This window comes from Neophocaena asiaeorientalis, unplaced genomic scaffold (genome assembly GCF_003031525.2).
Source record: "Neophocaena asiaeorientalis asiaeorientalis breed wild unplaced genomic scaffold, Neophocaena_asiaeorientalis_V1.1 scaffold226, whole genome shotgun sequence".
Classification (NCBI taxonomy): domain Eukaryota; kingdom Metazoa; phylum Chordata; class Mammalia; order Artiodactyla; family Phocoenidae; genus Neophocaena; species Neophocaena asiaeorientalis.
This window is the reverse complement of record NW_020173037.1, coordinates 9141649-9162584: the sequence shown is the minus strand read 5'-3', so window position 1 is coordinate 9162584 and position 20936 is coordinate 9141649. Positions and strand designations below refer to the sequence as shown.

General features: G+C 38.7%; 1 protein-coding gene across 1 annotated transcript in view; it reads left to right on the top strand.

The window, feature by feature from the left end:
* TTPA (alpha tocopherol transfer protein) overlaps positions 1-20127 on the top strand; it is a 50659-nt gene extending 30532 nt beyond the window's left edge. Inside the window, exons 4-9 of the mRNA XM_024742569.1 lie at positions 5815-5867; positions 5933-6001; positions 7422-7575; positions 13032-13225; positions 15139-15249; positions 18060-20127. Of these exons, the coding sequence (XP_024598337.1) occupies positions 5815-5867; positions 5933-6001; positions 7422-7575; positions 13032-13225; positions 15139-15249; positions 18060-18248 (770 nt within the window). The 3' untranslated portion in view covers positions 18249-20127. The remainder of the gene's footprint in view (positions 1-5814; positions 5868-5932; positions 6002-7421; positions 7576-13031; positions 13226-15138; positions 15250-18059) is intronic.
* Positions 20128-20936: the final 809 nt, after the last annotated feature.

Genomic DNA, 20936 nt, shown 5'->3' with positions numbered 1-20936 from the left:
GGCAGCGGGAGCTCTGAGGATTCCCGCGCTGGTCCTTGCAGTTTCTCTGGGTCGTGGAAACGGGAAACCTCGAAAAAAGCTGGAACCTTCTAGGGAGAGGGCCCATTTGACCCCAAGCACTGGAACTCTGCCCTGCACGAGTCTCCCGAACCTATAAAGTTTGGGGGAAATGCTTCGCTCTCCGCGGCAGAGCTGGTGAGATAGAAAATGACAGCTGAAAAGTGGGAAGCCTAGAGTTATTCCATCTTAGCAGGTAACTCGACGTTTGGTGGGGGAAATGAAATTGCCAGTAAAACTGAAGATCTAAAGCCAAATCCTAGCAAAAGAGTATTATTAATAGTAACACTGAAGTGTCAAGACGGTAAAGCAGTCCAGAGTGTTTTGAGTGGGGGGATGCGGATGAAGCGCTTCTTTTTTTTTTTGCGGTAACGCGGGCCTCTCGCTGTTGCGGCTTCTCCCGTTGCGGAGCACAGGCTCTGGACGTGCAGGCTCAGCGGCCATGGCTCACGGGCCCAGCCGCTCCAAGGCACGTGGGATCCTCCCGGGCCTGGGCACGAACCTGTGTCCCCTGCATCGGCAGGCGGACTCTCAACCACTGCGCCACGAGGGAAGCCCGGCGCTTCTTTTGTGGCTCCAGGTGTGTTATGACGGCTGGTTGAGAGCAAGGTGGTGAGAAGACAGGAATCAGAAAGAGGGGTACGACCTTGAGTTCTGGCACTTTGGACTCAGCATCCTCACCTGTTAAATAACGGTGAAAGGGCCTCCCGCGATGACTGGTTTCCAGGACTGAACATTAACCAGTTTAACGGAACAGGACGTACCCAGCACAGAGCCTGGCACGTAGGAAGTGCTCAACAGTTGAACTTGATCTAGCCCTTTCTCCAAGTGGCTCGCTCAGTGTCACACGGCGAGCTAGGAGGCAGAGGAAGTAGTATAGTGCAGAGTCCCAGCTGTCTCAGTATGAGGATTTTTGTTGTTGGTAACTAATTTTTAATTGAAAAAGTAAGAAGTACAGACGGTAAAAAAAAAAAAAAAAATCCATAAATAGTAAAGAATGCAAAGCAAGTTCCTAAAAGTAACTTTCTAAGGGAAAAAATTCCTCACCCCAGACCTTAGCTTGCCAGCCTCCTACCCAGTGGCAGTTACTGTTACCTGTCTCTTACCTTTCCAGGTGTAATCTACAGTCGCACAAGCATATGTATGTGTTTTACATTTTGCCTTTTTAACATAATTTATCATAGAGATGAATCTGTTTCAGCATGTGTCTTATTCTTTTGGGGGCTGTGTACTATTGCATTGTCTCAATTTATTATATTAAAATGTATTAACCAGTCTCCTGTATTGGACATAGGAGTTGTCATCAGACATTGGCAATGCTGCCGTGCATGCTGTTCGTTCCTTCATTCAACGATTATTTTTTGAATTTCTACAGTTTGCTCGACAGTTCACAAAACACAGAAACCAAGACAAATAGGGTTTCTTCCACACCAACTGGGTATTCTAGTATGTCTTTGTCATTGTATCAATACAAAAATAGGAAAATCCTTATAGGATAAGTTGAACTTGCACACTTGCTGGATGAAGTGCAATGTGCATTTTCAGTGTTGATGAATAGACCAACTGTCCTCCAAAGTGTTTGCACTTATTTTATCACTTCTATGTTATCAATACATAATGGTGTCTTTCCCCATATTATCACCCATGCTGTGTCACCAAATTTATGAACTGTGTGTCAACCTGCTAGGAACTGGTTCTCATTACTATGATAATAATGAGGAACTGGTTCTCATTATTATTATAATATGCATTTATTTAATTACAAGTGAGGTTAATCATCTTTCATATATTTAACATTTTGAAATTCCTTTCTAATTAACTGCTTGTTTTGCTATTTTCTTCCACATTGTTTACATAAAATATAAAACATTTTATTCATATCTTCGTGTATTAAAGAAAATAGGCTATTGTCCTAATTTGCGGTTCGTCTTTTGACATCGTTAATGCTATTTTCTTTCTGTGAAGAATTTTAAAGTTTTTATGTAATCAAATGTATTGATTTGATTGTTCTGTGATTGCTTCTAGTTTCATAAGCTCTTCCCTTCTGCAAAATTTTCTCTGGTAATTTATGACTTCTCTTTTTTATGTTGGAGTTGTCGATCTACTGCACTTCATTGTGACATTAGGAATGAAATAGGAGCCTACCTATTTCTTTCTTTTATCAGATGGCTACTAAGCTCTCCTCATACTTACTCAGCAGCTACTAGATATGAAGACACAATCTCAGGTCCAATGAAAAGTGTAGCTCTAATGGGGTATTAAACATTTATAGGTAACTAAGAATTAAAAGTATGATTTACAGATTTCATTTTGGTTACTTTTTTTAAAAAATTTTTATTTAAGTTTATTTTATTTTTGGCTGCATTGGGTCTTCGTTGCTGCGCACGGGCTTTTCTCTATTTGCAGTGTGCGGGCTTCTCATTGTGGTGGCTTCTCTTGTTGTGGCACACGGGCTCAGTAGTTGTGGCTCAGTGGGCTGTAGAGCGCAGGCTCAGTAGTCGTGGCGCATGGGCTTAGTTGCTCCGCGACCTGTGGGATCTTCCCAGACCAGGCCTACGAACCCATGTGCTCTGCATTGGCAAGCGGATTCTTAACCACTGTGCCACCAGGGAAGTCCCCATTTTGGTTACTTTTTTAAAATAATGTCTACTATGTATAAAATAGATAACTAATGAGAACCTACTGTATAGCACAGGGAACTCTACTGTTATCTGTGGTGACCTAAATGGGAAGAAAATCTAAAAAATAATAGATATATGTATAATTGATTCACTTTGCTGTACAGTAGAAACTAACACAACATTGTAAAGCAACTCTACTCCAATTAAAAAAAGTAACGTCTAGGGCTTCCCTGGTGGCACAGTGTTTGGGAGTCCGCCTGCCGATGCAGGGGACGCGGGTTTGTGCCCCGGTCCGGGAGGACCCCACGTGCCGCGGAGCGGCTGGGCCCGTGAGCCATGGCCGCTGAGCCTGCGCGTCCGGAGCATGTCTAAATAGAAGATAAAATAAAATTGACCTCCAGCCTCTGTGTTGTATATTTTTTTCCTGTATTATTTGTTTTCCTGAATTGTTTTCATTGCATCATGTCCTTGAGGAGCTGGCTAAGGACTGTGTCCAAATCTACGGGATGGGAATCAAGTTTCTGTGAACTCTTTGCCCTATTTTTCTGCCAACTTGAAAGGAAAAAGGGAGAGTTAAGAGTATGAAACTGTTTTTTCATTTTCCTCCAGAGAGGCAGTGAATTCAGTTTACACTCGCTTTACTTAAAATATGAAAGCCCTATAGTTTTAGTGTATGAAGAAACCTTGATAAGTCCCTCAGTTTTTTGTTTGTTTTTGTTTTTTTTTTTTTGCGGTACGCGGGCCTCTCACTGTCGCAGCCTCTCCCGTTGCGGAGCACAGGCTCCGGACGCGCAGGCTCAGCGGCCATGGCTAACGGGCCCAGCCGCTCCACGGCATGTGGGATCTTCCCGGACCGGGGCACGAACCCATGTCCCCTGCATCGGCAGGCGGACTCTCAACCACTGTGCCACCAGGGAAGCCCAGTCCCTCAGTTTTAATGAAGTTTCTCATTATTCTAGTTTTTGTATTTGAAATTATAACAAATTAGTGACTTTTGTGAATTCTAATAACTTTGGGAGTACCAGCTACTTTGGTAAGTAGTGTTTACGTGGATTATCTCACTATTTTCTCATTTTAGAAGAAACTGAGATGTAACGAGTAAGTAACTACCCTAAATCGCAGTTATGAAGGGGTAGAGCAAGAATTTGAACTTGAGCTGAGCTCAGGGGAGCCTGCACTCTCAAGTGAACTCTACTTGCCCCATCTGTTTAAAACAACCAACTGTTAACCTCTGTCTATTCTATATATTCTTGTGAATATATAGAATCTTATCTTTCACACGTGAATATTCCTCCTTATATTTTTGCTCTATGTGATACGTTTTTTATTCTTTAATTATTTTTATAGTTTTCCTAAATACTTCAATGTTTTCAAAATTCCACTGACGCTGCCTGCTCATTTCCCACGAAATGCAGCTTCTTTTGTAAAATTCACTGAATCAAGTGTCAGTTTCAGACTCCGCTCTGCTCCTGGTAGCTACTACCCTGAAACAAATGTGTAATTTCTTCCAGTTTAGTTTTCTTACCAATAAAATGGGGGTAACAATAGTTACCTCTTAGAATGTTCGAGAGCGGGAATTGAAATGATGCCATTAAACCCCAGAAAAGTGGCACAAATATGGTTGTAATTTTGTTGGAAAGTACACGAAAAATGTAAGGAGAAACCTACTCTGTTACAAAGCAGAGTTAAAATAAGCTGTAACTTTTTATATTTATTTATTGCTAGTGGTGGTACAAAACAGGTGCTTTTCGGTAATGAATATGCACCCGCAGGCAGTTTTATTTCTGCCGTGGACTTTACGTGGTTTGTTGGAGGATTGCTCGGTAGCAGTTTATGTCATTTACATAATTTATTTATGTCAACCAGACTTTTGAATGTGGAAATTTATCAGTGGAAAAGTAATAATCAAAGATCCGGGTGTAGAGCCTTCAGTTTGCAAAAGTCAAGTGTCAAAAGTATGAGGGCAATTTGTGCATCTTTATGAAAGTCATTTTTTTCAAGCATGTGGATCCAGCTGGTTTAATCATGTATTAATGTATTCTTTCGTTCAACACATGTACCTATCTCCTAAGTGCCCAGCACTCTGCAGAGATCAATAAGCTGAGGAACCTGCCTCTATTCCCTAAAAGATCCCTTTTTAAAAAAAATAATAAATTTATTTATTTTTGGCTGCGTTGGGTCCTCGTTGCTGTGCGGGCTTTCTTTTAGTTGCGGCAAGCGGGGGCTACTCTTTGTTGCGGTGTGTGGGCTTCTCATTGCGGTGGCTTCTCTTGTTGTGGAGCACAGGCTCTAGGTGTGCAGGCTTCAGGAGTTGTGGCACATGGGCTCAGTACTTGTGGCTCATGGACGCTGGAGCACAGGCTCAGTAGTTGTGGCGCACGGGCTTAGTTGCTTCATGACATGTGGGATCTTCCCAGACCAGGGCTTGAACCTGTGTCCCCTGCATTGGTAGATGGATTCTTAACCACTGCGCCACCAGGGAAGCACCCGAAAGATCCCTGTTAATGAAGCTGTAACTTTTATTATTCCACGGGAAAATAAAATTGTTATTTGTGTATTGGAGCTCCTATGCTGCTTCTGGTGTTTTGCTTGAATTAGAATTAAAAGGACTAGTTTTCCATCTGAGGGAACTATGAAAAAAGTAATGAACATTAAAAATGCTAGTAACACTTATTCTGATGCCCTCTAAGAAAGGAGAAGGAAGAGAAATTCATCTTATAGAAGAGAATGAATATATCAGAATCTACAAGGTGTCTTTTTTTCTTACTGCTTTTGGAATCTGCTATTTAGGTCACCAATTATTTCTTTGTTGGCAAATTTACTGACTTTTTTTCTTTCTAACTCTCTGTTGCATTTAACTCTTAGTAACATTCTCTTTTTTTTTTTTAACAGAGAAAGTTTCTTAAATGCAGAAATGACAGGGAGAAAGAAAGAGAAAGAGAGGGAAACAGTATCAGATAGAAAGAAGTAAGGAGTAGAGCAACACGGATGCCTTTCCCTCCCTTCTGTACATTGTGGTGCCAGATCTCCTGTGGTCCAACCAGATCCTCTCTTCCTCCAGCCATTCCCAGCCATTGACGTCCCCCAAGGCTTGGAATTTCACCCTTTACTTGGTTTTTTAAACTTGTTTTTGCAGTTTCTCCTCCAGATCATGACTACTTCGTGATTACAGTTCTCATGTTCATTCCAGTGACTCTCAAATGCAAAATTTGTCCTTTCCTTTCATCTGAACTTTGATTCCACGTTTCTAATAGATCTCTTTAAACTCAAAACAAATATTCTGTCGTTTTAGAAAAACTGAGGATGCTGTAAATCGTGGAAAGGTAAATTGAAATATAATAAATTTTAACTGTAATTTGATGTCAGTATTCTCCACAGTACACTGGCAATGTTTGTATTATTTGTAAATGCAGAGTAACCATTATTGGTGGGTTTTTTGGAAAAAAAAAAAAAGAAAATGCGGTGCTTTCAAACCATATTTTGCCAAGACCTAATATCCAGAGAGACTGTTCCACAGGCTATCCGAGTGTATACCACCGTTAACAAGGTCGATTTTTGTTGTTTTCTGTTAGTACGGTACAGAAATGTTCCTTTGTATCTTTTTTCTAGGAGAGAAAATAAAAACCAAAAATTTTTAGTTATCTTTAATATAAACCTGGACTAAAAGCTTGGATGAGCAATTAATCTAAATAACTTTCCCTATTAAGAGAACAGCAAGGCTGACTACCACTCGTTATGCCCATGTATGCTTTACCCAGCACCCTGCAAGACACATGTTGAGAAAACATGACCTCAGAGCAGTTAAATACATGCCAAGACCAAATGGATAGTAGGTGGTGGAGTCAAGGTTTTCCTGAAGCAGCAGCAGCCTGTGAATCAAGCTCTTCACTACATAGCATGGCCTGTATGATCCAGTTGTCACCAACCAGTGAGGTCCAAAGAGAGCAGGGATTTTATTCTGCCCACTGCTATACCTCAAGTGCCTCACTAAGTGTGTGGAACATTGCAGATGCTCAAAAACATTTGTAGAGTTAATTCATCTGCTTGATTTCTTTTCTTCCTTATTCACAAAGACTAAAAGGTGGATGTTTCAGCCTTCTATTGCTAAGTAACAAACCAACCCCGAATTTAGCGGCTTAAACCATGGCTGTTTATTGTAATGCGCCACTTTGGGCAGGGCTCAGCGGGGATGGTTCGTCTGTGCTCCACGTTGCATGAGATGGGACCATGGCTGAGGTCAGGCTATCTGAGATGGGCTCTCATCGTCCAGGGCCTCTCTCTGCAGAGATTCATTATTTAATAATCCTACATGGTCTCTGGATCCCAAAAAGCAAAAAGAGAAGGTCTCAGGCTTCTTAACCAAGCACGGTGTCACTTCCACCAAAGCGAGACAGGAGGCCAGCTCAGCTTCAAGAGGAAGGAATCAAATGGACTCCACCTGCTGGTGAAAGGAATGACATGTGCACACCAGGAGGGGAGGCATTGTTGACAGCTATCTTTGGGAGACTCTTTACAGCAGGAGACAAATAAAAATTCCTCAACTTTGAATTTGTGACTAACTCCTATCACCTGAGATCCTGCATGAAGTATGCTTTTAGCTTTTACAGCTAAAAAGATACCCCAGGTTAGAATCCTGACATAATACATGGCAAGGGCCCTACATAATGCCAAGACTTTCCTATCAGTCTTACAAAATGCTTACCATGTATGCTATCTGTAGATAAGTTTTATTTTATTTTCCAGTTACTGGAAAACTACTATAAGTGGAGAGCAGAATGTCCAGAAATAAGTGCAGATCTCCATCCTAGAAGCATTCTTGGCCTTCTGAAGGCTGGCTACGTCGGCGTCCTGAGAGCCCGAGACCCCACTGGCAGCAAAGTTCTGATTTACAGAATTGGTAGGTCACACACAGCACTTCCTCTTTTTTATTTTTCTTGACTGCCATTTTGGAAGCTTCCATGAGTTCATATTTAAGAATTTAGCTTTTTAGGTTTTAACTTGGGTTTCATTTAGTCTTTTTTAAAATTATTTTTTAATTTTAATTTTTTATATTTTCTTGGCTGCGCTGTGTGGCATGTGGAATCTTAGTCCCCCAACCAGGGATCGAACCCACGCCCCTTGCATTGGAAACCTGGAGTCTTAACCACTGGACTGCCAGGGACATCCCTCATTTAGTCTTTAAGGTACCCCAAATAGAATAAAACTGGCCGTTGTGAGAAAATTATCCAAAACCAATGAAAATCCTACTTCTATTCTTCCACACAGTTAACTATATAAAGTAAGAGGAAAAGAAAACAGAGAAGAGAAATAGGTGGAAAAGGTAAAAAAGATCAAGGTAAAGTGTTTCAAAAATTCAAATAAGAATTTTGAACTATAATAATACAAGCTCCACGAGAGCATAGATTTTGTCTGTGTTCCGTTCACTGATGTTTCCCAAGCACCGAAACCGAAACCAGGGCGTGGCACATGGTACGTATTTATGAGATATTTTTGGAGTGAGTGACAGAGTGAACGGTGGTTGGGTCCTGCCCCAGGCTTCGGAGCGAGGGGCTCATTCTCCAGGTGGAGGAAGGGGAGGAAGGGGCCGTGGGAAGCAGCACCCAGGCAAGCGTTAAAGAACCCCTGTTCCACGTTCCCCTCTCGCTGCTGCGGCCTCTCCCGTTGCGGAGCACAGGCTCCGGACGCGCAGGCTCAGCGGCCATGGCTCACAGGCCCAGCCGCTCTGCGGCATGTGGGATCTTCCCGGACCGGGGCACGAACCTGTGTCCCCTGCATCGGCAGGCGGACTCTCAACCACTGCGCCACCAGGGAAGTCCTCGCTTTTTCTTGTCACTGCTTCCTCTTTTCACTCCCTAGGTCTTCCTAGTGTTTCCTGGAGGCTGGAAACCTATAACTTCTGACCCTCCCTTCGACCTGTGTGTGATTAAAAATGGCACGAAACGGAGGGTTCACACTGTCCCCAGCATCCTTTCCTGGCCCGGTTGGAATGACAAAGATAACCAACATTTCATGAGCAGAATCTTATGAATTATCCTCTTACGGAAACTTTCACATCTGTAAATAGTCTAGGGAACTTAAAGATATTTATAGATTTGCTTTTCCTGCCTGCTTATAGATGAGATACCTGCCTATAACTCAGCACTTGGCTGTCTTGCAAGAAGATCCTGCATTCAGTTCTTGAAAAGGTAGCAGAAGACTAAGTAGAATGATTCTGTTTTTCTGCTCCAGCTTCTGTGTCAAATACAGCTGGGTTAATCGTGAAGTCGTTGTCTGTAAACCAGACATTACAGGTGCTCTTCTGTCCTGTCGTTGCCTCACCGGTGTTATAGGAAGTTGCGTGAGGTTCCCCGAGTTCCTGAGGGTTAGAGTTGCCAGATTTAGTGAAGTATCTGTGTTTTATGTAGCAAGTGAAACTTTTATGAAAACTACAGTATCCAGTTACATTTGAATTTCAGGTAAACAATGAATAATTATTTTTAGTATGCATGGGGCATACTTAGACTAAAAAAATATATCCAGTTTATCTGAAATTCAGCTTTAATTGGGCTTCTTATATTTTGTCTAGCAACCCTACTCAGGGGTCCCAGGAGCACAAAATGGAAACCTACAGGTGATTCCTTCTGCGGGTATCCCGGCTCTGCATGCCTGGCTGGAGGTTTTTTGGGGTCTCCTCATGTTAAGAAGTAAAAATGAGACCTTAATAGTGAAAAAGCAAATGTGCTACTTTGATCAGAAACACCTTAACTAATAGAAGTCAACAGTCTTCTATTGTTTAGCGAGGGCCTCTTTTTTTTTTAAACATCTTTATTGGAGTATAATTGCTTTACAATGGTGTGTTAGTTTCTGCTTTATAACAAAGTGAATCAGCTATACATATACACACATCCCCATATCTCCTCCCTCTTGCGTCTCCCTCCCACCCTCCCTATCCCACCCCTCTAGGTGGTCACAAAGCACCGAGCTGATCTCCCTGTAGCCTCTTGCAGTTATTAATTTATAAGTGTACTGTTTAACTCAAAGAGATTTTATGATCAAGAAAACATATCAATTTAGTGACGGTCAGACAGGAGAGTATGCAGCAAATCTTCTGAGTGTTACGTAGAATAACATGTTACTCCAGGGCGAAAGGAGAAACTCAGAAGAGTTTTATGAGTAAAATGAAAGAATAGGATAAATTTATATTTATAAATTTTCTAAATTTAATTGAATTAATGGGAGGAACTAAAGAAAGGAAATCTGTGGTAGAGCTTTTTGGGTAGAACGTTAGCATAACTCCTTCCCTGGTACCGTCTCTGTGCAGTGTGAGTGGTGAGAAAATGCACAGGACCTTTTCCTCCAGTCCAGCAGGACAACCCAAGGTGAAACTGAAATTTTGCCATTATTGGCCTGTAAGCCAAAGGATATAATTTTATGCCTTTTGAGACTCACTACTGTACTACAGCAGCAAAAGTAAAATTTAGCAGCAAGCATTAAGTTTTGACTGGCTTCGTTCTCAGGAACACAGGTTCTAGGGCATGCTGCCTGGGTCGGAATCCCAGCTCTGCTACATCTAGCTACATGGAAAGCTGTGCAGTTATAATTCCATCTTCTCATCTGTCAAATGGGCATAGCAGAAACTTTCCTCATAGGGTTTCTGTGAGCATTAAATCTTGCAATACAGTATATATAAAATATAATTAGAAAATTACCTGGTATGTACTAAGCACTCAATAAATGTTAGATAGCTGCTGGAGAAGGAATTAAAAATGTGCGGCAATTTTTTCTTTTGCCTTAAGGGAGCTTAGAGTCTAAACCAGCAATGTCCGATAGAACTTTCTATGATGGTGAAATTGTTCTTAGTAGCTACTAGCCGCGTGTAGCTGTTGAGCACTTGAAATGTGGCTATCGCAACTAAGAAGCTGAATTTTTATTTTATTTACTGTTAATTATTTTAAATGTTAATTAATTTAAATTTACATAGCCACATATGGCTAATGGCTACTATTTGGACAGCACAGGTCTAGACAACTGTGTTGGTGGGCTCAGAAATTTAGGTCAGTCACTACTTTCTGAGCTGCAGACTTTCAGTCATTCTGTTCATATTTTGCACCATTATAGCTTTCAGCCAGCGTCTGAAGTTGTACAGTACACGTGAACTGGTTTATCCATGGGTTGATTATTCACATTCTTACCAGGAATCTGAGGCTTTTAAAAATAAAGGGCAATTCCATTGTACCTTTCTAGGAATACCTCTAATTATCCCTTCTCTTTCTTCATCTCTAGATTTTTCCTTGCTATTACACACTATCCATTAACATTTAAATCTGTTAGGATCAGCCATCCAAAAGCTCCTCAATCCCATAAGACCCTCCAGCCTCCACCCTAGCCGCCTCCCCACACCTCTCATTCTCAGCCACATTTTTGGGGTTAGTTACGTTCACCATCCACATTTTCTCACAGGTCCTCTCGACGCCCCCGGTCTGGTTTCCCTGCCACCTCTCTGGTGAAATGACCTTAGCAAATCATCGGTGACCTTCCCCAAATCTAATGGATGTGTTTAGTGCTGTTTCACTTGACCTCTTTACATAGCAAACCTCTTCCTCTTTTTTGAGGTATTTGCCTCCCTTCTCTGATGCCACATTCTCCTGGTGTTTTCCTCCAACTTAAACTGTTTCTTCTTAGTCTCCTTTGCTGGCACTATGTATTCTACTGTAAATTCCGAAATTCCTTAGGACATTGGCCTTAGCCTCCTCTTCTTAAGCTACTTACCTCTCTACCATAACAGAGAGAAACGTAAGTCCATGGTACTCCCTGCTACAGACCTATAAGCACAGAAACTCTTGAGATTTGTATCTTCACCCCCACTATCTCTTTGTTCCCAAAGCTCCATACGACCAGTTCCCGATCTCAGCTGTATCCAACTGGACATCTCACAGTCACCATTCTGACGTGTTCAAAACTGCCTATGATCCTTCCTTCCTAAACACTTTTCTTCCAGCGTTTCCTATCTCAACAAATGGTACCACCATTCTACCCAGTTGTTCAAGCCAGAAACTTTGGTATTTTTAGAATTTTACCATCCCTTAGTCATGAATCTTTTTTTTCCCTTAACCCTTCATCTTGTTAGGTATTGCATGAACCTTGTAATCTGAAGATTTGCATCTTTTTCCAGCTTTGGAAAATGTTTCTCTTCTGTTACTATTCCTTTCTCTTCTGTTCCCTATTCTCTGTATTATTGCCTTCCAGAACTCTAATTAGTTGGATTTTGAAACTTCTGGATCTAGCTGCATGTCTGTTAACTTTTTATTCATATTGACTCCTGGGTCGTCTTCTGTGTTGAGATTGAGAGACTTTCTCAGCTTGATGTTCCATACCATTATTCCATCGTTGGCTGTGTCTCTTCTGACATTTATCCCATCAACTGAGATTTGCTTGGATTGTCATCTTTTTATTTCCAACATCTCAACTGATTCTTTTTCATAATAGCCTGTTCTCATGACAGTAGCCGATGGTATCTTTTTTTCCTCACTGAAACAATTTTGTTTCTTTTGCTTTATTAGCTGTTTCCTTCAGTTTTAGTGCCTTTGTCTATTGAGTTTGGATCCTCTCTTCTTTGTGTGTCTGTGTCTTTAAAACTATTAAAATTCTTAGTGGTTGCATATCTTTTTTAAAGATCACCTGCTTGCCTATCCATTACTGTCAATTTTGCATGACGTGGCCTGCCCCAGGACTGGTGGGGGAGGGGAGAGGACAAGAACTCAGTAGCTCCTCTTCTTAGCACAGATATTCCTTGTTTTTCCTGGGTGTGGGGAGCTGGCTACCCTTCCGAGCGCACACTACTTCTTTAGCCTTTATGGACGTGCCTCTCCTACACGCTGCTCATCACGGAGGGTGTCAGAGAGACCCACCTGCCTGTCTGCTCTTCGCACATTTCCCTTAGCAGCAACCTCTGTGGTTACGATGGGGCCCTAGTTATTCTTCATAATCCAGAGCCTTGCTTTTCCCATTTTCAGTACCTTCGAGCGTGGAGCATACCCAGAGGCATTCCCACCTTCAGCCACAGCTCCATCCTGCGGTAGTTTGGGCTGTAGTTTCGTCTGGCCATCAAATCCAGGCTGCATTTATTCTCTTATTTTCTCCGTGCTCTTAAGAATCTGTTCTTTGCTAGGGATTGGAGGGAGGGAGGGAGGGAGGGAGGGAGAAACAGGCACGTGTTCTTGGACCACCAATTTGATCTGTTACTCAATTCATGATCTTTGTACGTGTTTTATTTCTATTGATCCTTTAAGTCTAAAAAGAATTCATTTCCTTTTGTAAATCTTTCTGATTCTTTACACAGTGCTGAGATATGATTTTTTACATTATTTTTTTTAGCACACTGGGACCCAAAAGTTTTCACAGCTTATGATGTGTTTCGCGTAAGTCTAATCACGTCCGAGCTTATTGTACAGGAGGTAGAAACACAACGGAATGGAATCAAGGCTGTCTTTGATTTGGAAGGCTGGCAGTTTTCTCATGCTTTTCAAATTACTCCATCTGTAGCCAAGAAGATTGCTGCTGTTCTTACAGTAAGTGTATATTTTAACTGTTCGGTATAATACTTAGTTATATGTTAAAGAGAAGGGATAGTACATTTATTAGAAAATTAAATACAATTTTAGAAATGATACATAGAATTCAATAACGGTAAGAGGAAGTAAAGTGTTATTAATTCAAAAAGAAAGAATGTTGCAACAAACTGTGAAAATATGTTCAAAATTTCTAACCACAGAATTCATATATTTAAACAATAATGTGGTGATTTTATCTTCCAGTCACTAAAATTTTCTTCCTAAAATAAAAATTGACTCAAAAAATAATATTTATAGCAATCATACAACAAGATGTCATGTAGGTTTTGGTTGATACAGATTCATACAGTTCTTTCCGGGAAAAAAAAAAAAAAGTTTTAAAAATGGCCATCATCTTTGACTCAGTAATCCTGCTTTTGGAAACCTAGCCAAGGAATAATCTTAAATATAGCAAAGACTTTGTGTATAATAATAATAGTTTACTGTGTGCCAGGTACTTTGCTAAATGTTTCAAGTGCATTACCACCTAATGGCTACACCAAAGCTTATGACATATGACTATTAATTTTTCCATTTTACAAATTATTTTACTATGTCAGAGAGGTGACATAGCAATGCCCAAGCATACACATTTTGTCAGCAGTGAAACAGGGATTCCAATCCAGGATATCTGAAGATAAAAGCTGTACTTAGAACCACCATTGCTTCTATGCATAAAGGTAGTTACTATAGCATCAATTTTTAAAACTAAATTTATTTATTTAATTTATTTATTTTTGGCTGTGTTGGGTCTTCGTTGCTGCGCGCGGGCTTTCTCTAGTTGCAGCGAGCGGGGGCTACTCTTCGTTGCGGTGCGTGGGCTTCTCTTTGCGGTGGCTTCTCTCGTTGTGTAGCACGGGGTCTCGGTGCACGGGCTCAGTAGTTGTGGCGCACGGGCTTGGTTGCTCCGCGGCATGTGGGATCTTCCCGGACCAGGGATCGAACCCATGTCCCCTGCATTGGCAGGTGGATTCTCAGCCACTGCACCACCAGGGAAGCCCCATAGCATCAATTTTTATAGAAAAAAATTAGGAACAGCTTATTTGTCCAGAAATAGGAAAAGCGTTACTTAAATAATGGTACATCCATTTGATGGATTATAGCATCAATATTAAATCTCACAATGTTTACAAAAATTGTATTATGTCAGTGAAACAAAACGGGGTGCAAATTATTTAGAGAGCATATTACCAATTATGTTTAAAATAAAATTATTCATAGAAAGAACCTGAAAGGAAAAATCACAATTGATAACACATCTCTAAAAGCTATGTGCAGAAAAAAAAAAAGAGTTTTGCATGAAAGAAACTTGGCAGGAAAAATCTCTACATTAACAACACATCTTTGGGTAGGGAAACTAATGATGAGGTTTTTCTTTGAATCCTTAACATTTTAAACCTTAGAAAAAAGCCGATATTACTTTGATGTGAAAGACTTATACCCGTGTCAAAAGTTTAAAAGTGTGTGTTTATTGTACTATTCTTTCAACTTTTATGAAAGTTTGACTTTTCTTCCTCAAAATAAAAATTTGAGGGGAAAGGTTAAGTATCCAAATGACTCATTGATTTTTCAAAAGCACATTTATATGTGATTGGGGAAGATATTTTCTGTGTCCTGCTTATGAAAGACGCAGGTATTTCTTAAAATACTTGGCCTAAACTACAAGGTGCAACCTTTTTAGAGACCTTTTCTTAATCTAGGGACAGTGAACTATAATGCAGGCTATTGTGTTGATGGAATAATTCTGAAAATAAAATCACACTTTAGGTATTGCTGTAAGTTTAGCAAGTGTTCAAAGAAGGGGCTTGTCGATACGATTACATATTGATTTATGCTTTGTTATTAACAAGACATTTTCTTTATTTTCAAAGGATTCCTTTCCATTAAAAGTTCGTGGTATCCATTTGATAAACGAGCCAATAATTTTCCATGCTGTCTTTTCCATGATTAAACCATTTCTGACTGAAAAAATTAAGGAACGGGTAAGTAAAACATATTCAAGTCACTATTCTTCTGTACCAAATGTTCCACTCCTTTGTTATTTAAAAATTGCTCTCTTATTTCCGCCCCTCCCCCCAACACACACAGCATTGTCCCAGTGTTTTGAATATTTATCTAACAACCCAACGACTTTTATAAAATTTCTTTTTAGTTTTGAAAAATCAAGTTAGTGAGGCTGTGGAAAAACTGGACCTCTAACACATGGCTGGTGAAACTGCAAAATGATATATTCCCTATAGGGGGCAGTGTGGTCATAGTTATCAAAATTACAGCCTTCACATTTCTGGGATTTTTATCCTACAGATATACATGCTCATAAACAAAATTACATATACAAGGGGATTCATTGTAGCAAAATATGGGAAACCACCCAGTTTTCATCATGAGGGAACTGGTTAAATAAACTGTGATGCATCGACACAATGGAACACAGTAAGATTTGCAGGATGTATTGTGAAGGGAAATAAGAACATGCAGAATAGGGTTTATACTATCTTTTGTATAAAAAGGGAAGAAATCAGAATCTATAGTTATATTGGCATAAAAGTTATTTTTAAAGGATATGCAAAGAAACAACCAAAGTGGTTACCTATATGGAACAAAAGAGAGGTATGGATGGGGTAGCTGAGGATATGGTTGGGAGCAAGACATCTCACTGTAGATCTTTTATCTTGTTTTGATTTCTAGCCATGTGAATGTATTATCTATGTAAATAATAAACATGCTTAAATTAGACATGTGTAACTGAAAACCATAGTACCCAAGGTATGTGACTTAATGTCATTAGTTAAAGCAAATAGATTTGATTTTTTTTAAATTAATTTATTTATTTTATTGATTTATTTTTGGCTGCGTTGGGTCTTCGTTGCGGTGAGTGGGCTTCTCATTGTGGTGGCTTCTCTTGTCGCAGAGCACGGGCTCTAGGCATGTGGGCTTCAGTAGTTGTGTCATGCGGGCTCAGTAGTTGTGGCTTGCAGGCTCAGTAGTTGTGGCTCGCTGGCTCTAGAGCACAGGCTCAGCAATTGTGGCACACGGGCTTAGTTGCTCCACAGCATGTGGGATCTTCCCGGACCAGGGATCGAACCCGTGTCCCCTGAATTGGCAGGCGGATTCTCAACCACTGCACCACCAGGGAAGCCCGATTTGATGTTTTTTACCTATCTTGCAGAGTCTTATCTCAGGTGAATATCTAATATTACTTGGGATTTTTCAAGTGTTGACAGTAGAGTGTGAGTTCCCAATCTGGCAACCACTCTTCTGCATGAATCTGTAGAGGATAATTTTTAGAGCATTTATTTAGACAAACGTTGGCAACATCTAATGCATGAACACAAACAGGTTTTAAAGGCATTGACAATTTAAATCTCAAAAACGATTTAAATAGAAATACTGGTAATGTGAGTGATAATAGCATATTTGGAATGTTACAAAGTATATTCTTTCATACTAAGAAAATGTAACATCTTGCATTTGGTCAGAAAATGATGACCCTAGAGCTTCTTTTGAGGTTTTCCAGTGGGTATTTCTGTCTGTCTTCAAGAAGAACTGCCCCTATGGAAGATTCTTTTATTCTTATAAAAGCCGGGTTTTTTTATTCTTTTTTTCCTCTCTTCAGTATAGCTTGACAATAGCTGGCCATCTTCTGTTGAATGCTGACAGACATAAAAATAAGTATTTCTATTTTGGGTTATATTCTGGACCAAAAAAACGAATACAACAATAAACTGAACCTAATAAACAGGAGAACATGAGCAAGAAGAGAAGAAAAATTTTTAATGGAGAAGTGAAGCATTTCAATGAAAGTTAATTGACATGAAACAGACTTGCCAAAATGGGGAAGGCAGGGAGGACCAAATCTAGCCACTTTCTCCCTTTAAACATTTTGGCAGTACTCTATGAATGATTTTATTTCTCCCTTCCTGAAGAGATGGTTGAATTCCTTTTCAATTAGCTGGTAATATTTCAAACATTTCAGAAAAAAATCAAGGATTGGGACTGTAAGGTTCCTGAGGGCAAAAAACTTGTTTCATTCATCTTTCAGTCTTCATATCCTAAGCACATAGTAGGTGCTTATTAAATGATTGTTGAATGTACAGATGAATCCTAGCAGATGAATAAAGGTATTTATGTATTTATTTTTAACGAGATGTGCTTTTAATCAAAGGTTCCAAGTCTTTATTTTAACTTCAGGACATTATATGATCAATTTTTATAGTTTAAAATGTTCAAAAATTTAAAGTTCTCAACACAACAACGATCATAATTTCTCTTAATTTTTTATTAGCCAAGACTGTCTGTCAACTGTACCACATAAATTATTCCCTGCGTACCTGATTGCGTGCTCAGATATATGCTTTTATTTAATATGAACTAATAAAAGGAAGAACATTTTTATCATCTACAGAACCATCCCAGGATATTCAATCTTTTGCTAAGAATCACCTGTACATTAGGGAATAGAATGTATAAAATGATTTTATTTAGAGTTTTAAAAATCTACTTTTGAAAGAAAAAAGAATAGCTTTTTGTAAATATTGTATAGTTATAAGGATGCAAATATAAGAGAAGAGTAAATTGACCAGATTCAGAAGCAGCACAATCTAAACATAAGTATAGTTATTAAGCTTCATAAGCAGAGGAATAAAGGCTGTATCAATAGTATCTATACATGTGCTCCTATCTTAGAAGTGATGAGAGCATCTTATCTTACAGTGTTGATTTTCCATTGGAAATGCATCTGATATACTGAGAGGCAGAGGGCATACTTTCTAAAACATTTTGGCTGTTTCAGATTCATATGCATGGGGACAATTACAAACAAAGTTTACTTCAGCATTTCCCAGACATTCTTCCAGTGGAATACGGTGGTAAAGAATACTCCATGGAGGACATTTGTCAGGAGTGGACAAATTTTATAATGAAGTCTGAAAATTATCTCAGCAGCATTTCACAGACCGCTAAAGGAGAAGAAGTTATTTAATGTGAGAGACTTCCTAATTAAAAATACATGAGTAAGATCCTACCTGGTTATATGAATGAAAGAAAAAGAATCATTAAACTAATGCTTTTCCGATTGATTTTTTTCAATGTAAAAATCTTCTAACTTGAGCAACATGGGTATTTGGGAAATTTCTTTACTTTTTAAATATCTTTTCTTTACCTTTAAAGTAATTAAATATTATTATACCTTAAAAGCATAGAAGAGGTTCCTGATTTTTGCACTCGGAAGAAAGTGATCTCTAAAGTATATTTTCATGTGCACTTTGGTGTGTTTCTCAAAAGTTATTTTAAACAACTTTTCTGGTCACACTGGTTTGATTATAAATGAATAAATGGTCCACTGAAAAGAAATATTAGCACAAATCAACTGATTATAAAAATCTATTCACACTCATTTTGGGTGCGTGTCAGATAGACTATAATTCAGATTAAAATCTGAATACAGTTTTATATAGTTATTTCTGTGGGCCAGCAAGGTAGTTCACCTCAGGGAAATTCTATTTTACCATATTTGCACAATAGAAACTTTTGATTGAAGAGTCTGTACGCCATAAACTGTTATGTGTGGCATCAATAGGTCTCTGAAATTATTCATGTTATACAGTTAACTACATAGAGATTCAGAGGTGGAATAGTATTTGGTTGCCATATACGTGGACTCTATTTTTTGAACAGTAACACAACTACACAAGGGAGAGGAAATGTTTACATTTTAAAATCACTGTCAACTACATCTGGAACTTTTCAGATTATGCATGAAGAAATTTGGGTCTTACTGTATTATCAGAACATTCTAGCCAAATCCTACAATTCATATTTACTTAAAAAAAAAATCAGGAGTTAAAATGTGCTGTTTGTACTGTAGCTATGTTAAAGCATATTTCATTTATTGAGAAAGATATGTCAATATAGCTTTCAACTTATGAAAATTTTTATAGTACTTTATAATTTTTAAATTTTATTTTAAACTTAAACATGAAAGAACACAGTGTACAAAATTTGTTAAACATTTTTTAGCTTAGTTGGGTTTCAACATTAATCATACAATAGTATCTTTGTGAAAGAATATGTAAAGGGTGTTTTTCTTTATAAGAAAATTATTCTAATCAGATGAGCTGATACTTATGATTCTCTGTACATATATCTGTGAAAAATTGAGAGTGACTGTGAATGTTCTTTAGAGAACGTGTTTGATTTTGATTTAGCATTGGGAAGGTAACTTTACATTATAAATTTAATTTAAAATATTAGATCATGCCTGTTTTCTAAAAAGTGTTAAAATCTTCTTTACAAAATCATACAATTTAAATTGTATAATTAAAAATGACAGCAGAATAAAACTATTTAAAAAGTATAAATGATAGCAACAACAAAAAGTTCTAGTTTACCCAACTTTTATTCTGAGAAGATTTACATCACAAAGTTCCACTTCGTTCACATTTGGGTGCTTAAAACACTTTCTTCTGACTCTGTGAAGGAATGATTACTTTAGCACAAGAATAAAGGATAGTATTTTTAAATGTCTTTTAAATATGATTCATTGATGATGTTACTGACAGTAAATAGAATTTAAATAAGTCAATCAGTAGAAGTACATTTCATGATAGGACTTTGAATTTTTTATGAAATGCAGCGATTCACTGAAGAACATTAAAAGAACAATGTAAAATGAACAGGCAGTTTTATAAGATGGCAAGATAAATAACTATTGAATTGTCTCTATTACTTTACTGTAATTGCACCAGAGGTGCCTTTTAAAAGATTAACTCTAACGTGTGCTCATTGTGTTACTGAACTGCCCGATAATTTATTTGTTTTAATACTGTTCAAAACAAAATAAAGATCTTTCACACAAACTATAGCTGTTTGTTTTTCATTTTTAAGTATGAATATTAGGCATTCTTTTTCAAAAACTGCTTTTCCTTACAGAAGAGGTTAAGAAAAAAGTATCGCATCTAGTTGTCCATTACAAAAACGCCAGTGTTTTCTTTAAACGTTTCAATTGCAGACTGGCTTTCCTGCTGCTCAGTTCAATACCGTCTTCCCCTGTCTTCTTGTGCTGAAAGGGACCCAAAAGTCATTTCATAAAACTAAGCCATGCATACTTCAGAAGCTAAAACTTCTAAGTGAGAAAAGCCAGAGTGTGTCACTAAATCAGATAATTGGATTCTGAAACTGCTATGAACCCAGATCATGATTTCATTTGTCAAATTATGTTTTTCTTACAGAAATAACACTTAAGTCCCAGAGCAAAGAATATCTTTGTCTCCCACCTAAATTAAGCCAGTAGCTCACGAAACAGGTCAAACATACAGACAAACCCAAAACTCAACAAACTAGTAAGGTGGTGTTGTCTGAAACACTCCTTCCTGGCCTGTGTGTTGAATTTTGCCCCACCTAGATCCCGTGGAGGAATTAGGAGTTACAAAGATTGAACTAGAATGATGGCAGTAAAATGAAGATTGGCAGCAGTGCCTCCCCACTAATGTTCTGGTTGGCAAGGGCACATCCCATCCTTCTCCCTCCCCCAGAGCGAGCACTTGATTGACTGCTCGCCTGTTCTCTATCCAAGTCAATCATATCAGTCTATTAAATATCTACTTTTGATAACACTGTACATTGAATTAAGTACTATAGTGAATAGAAAAACTAATTGGATGCTAACTAG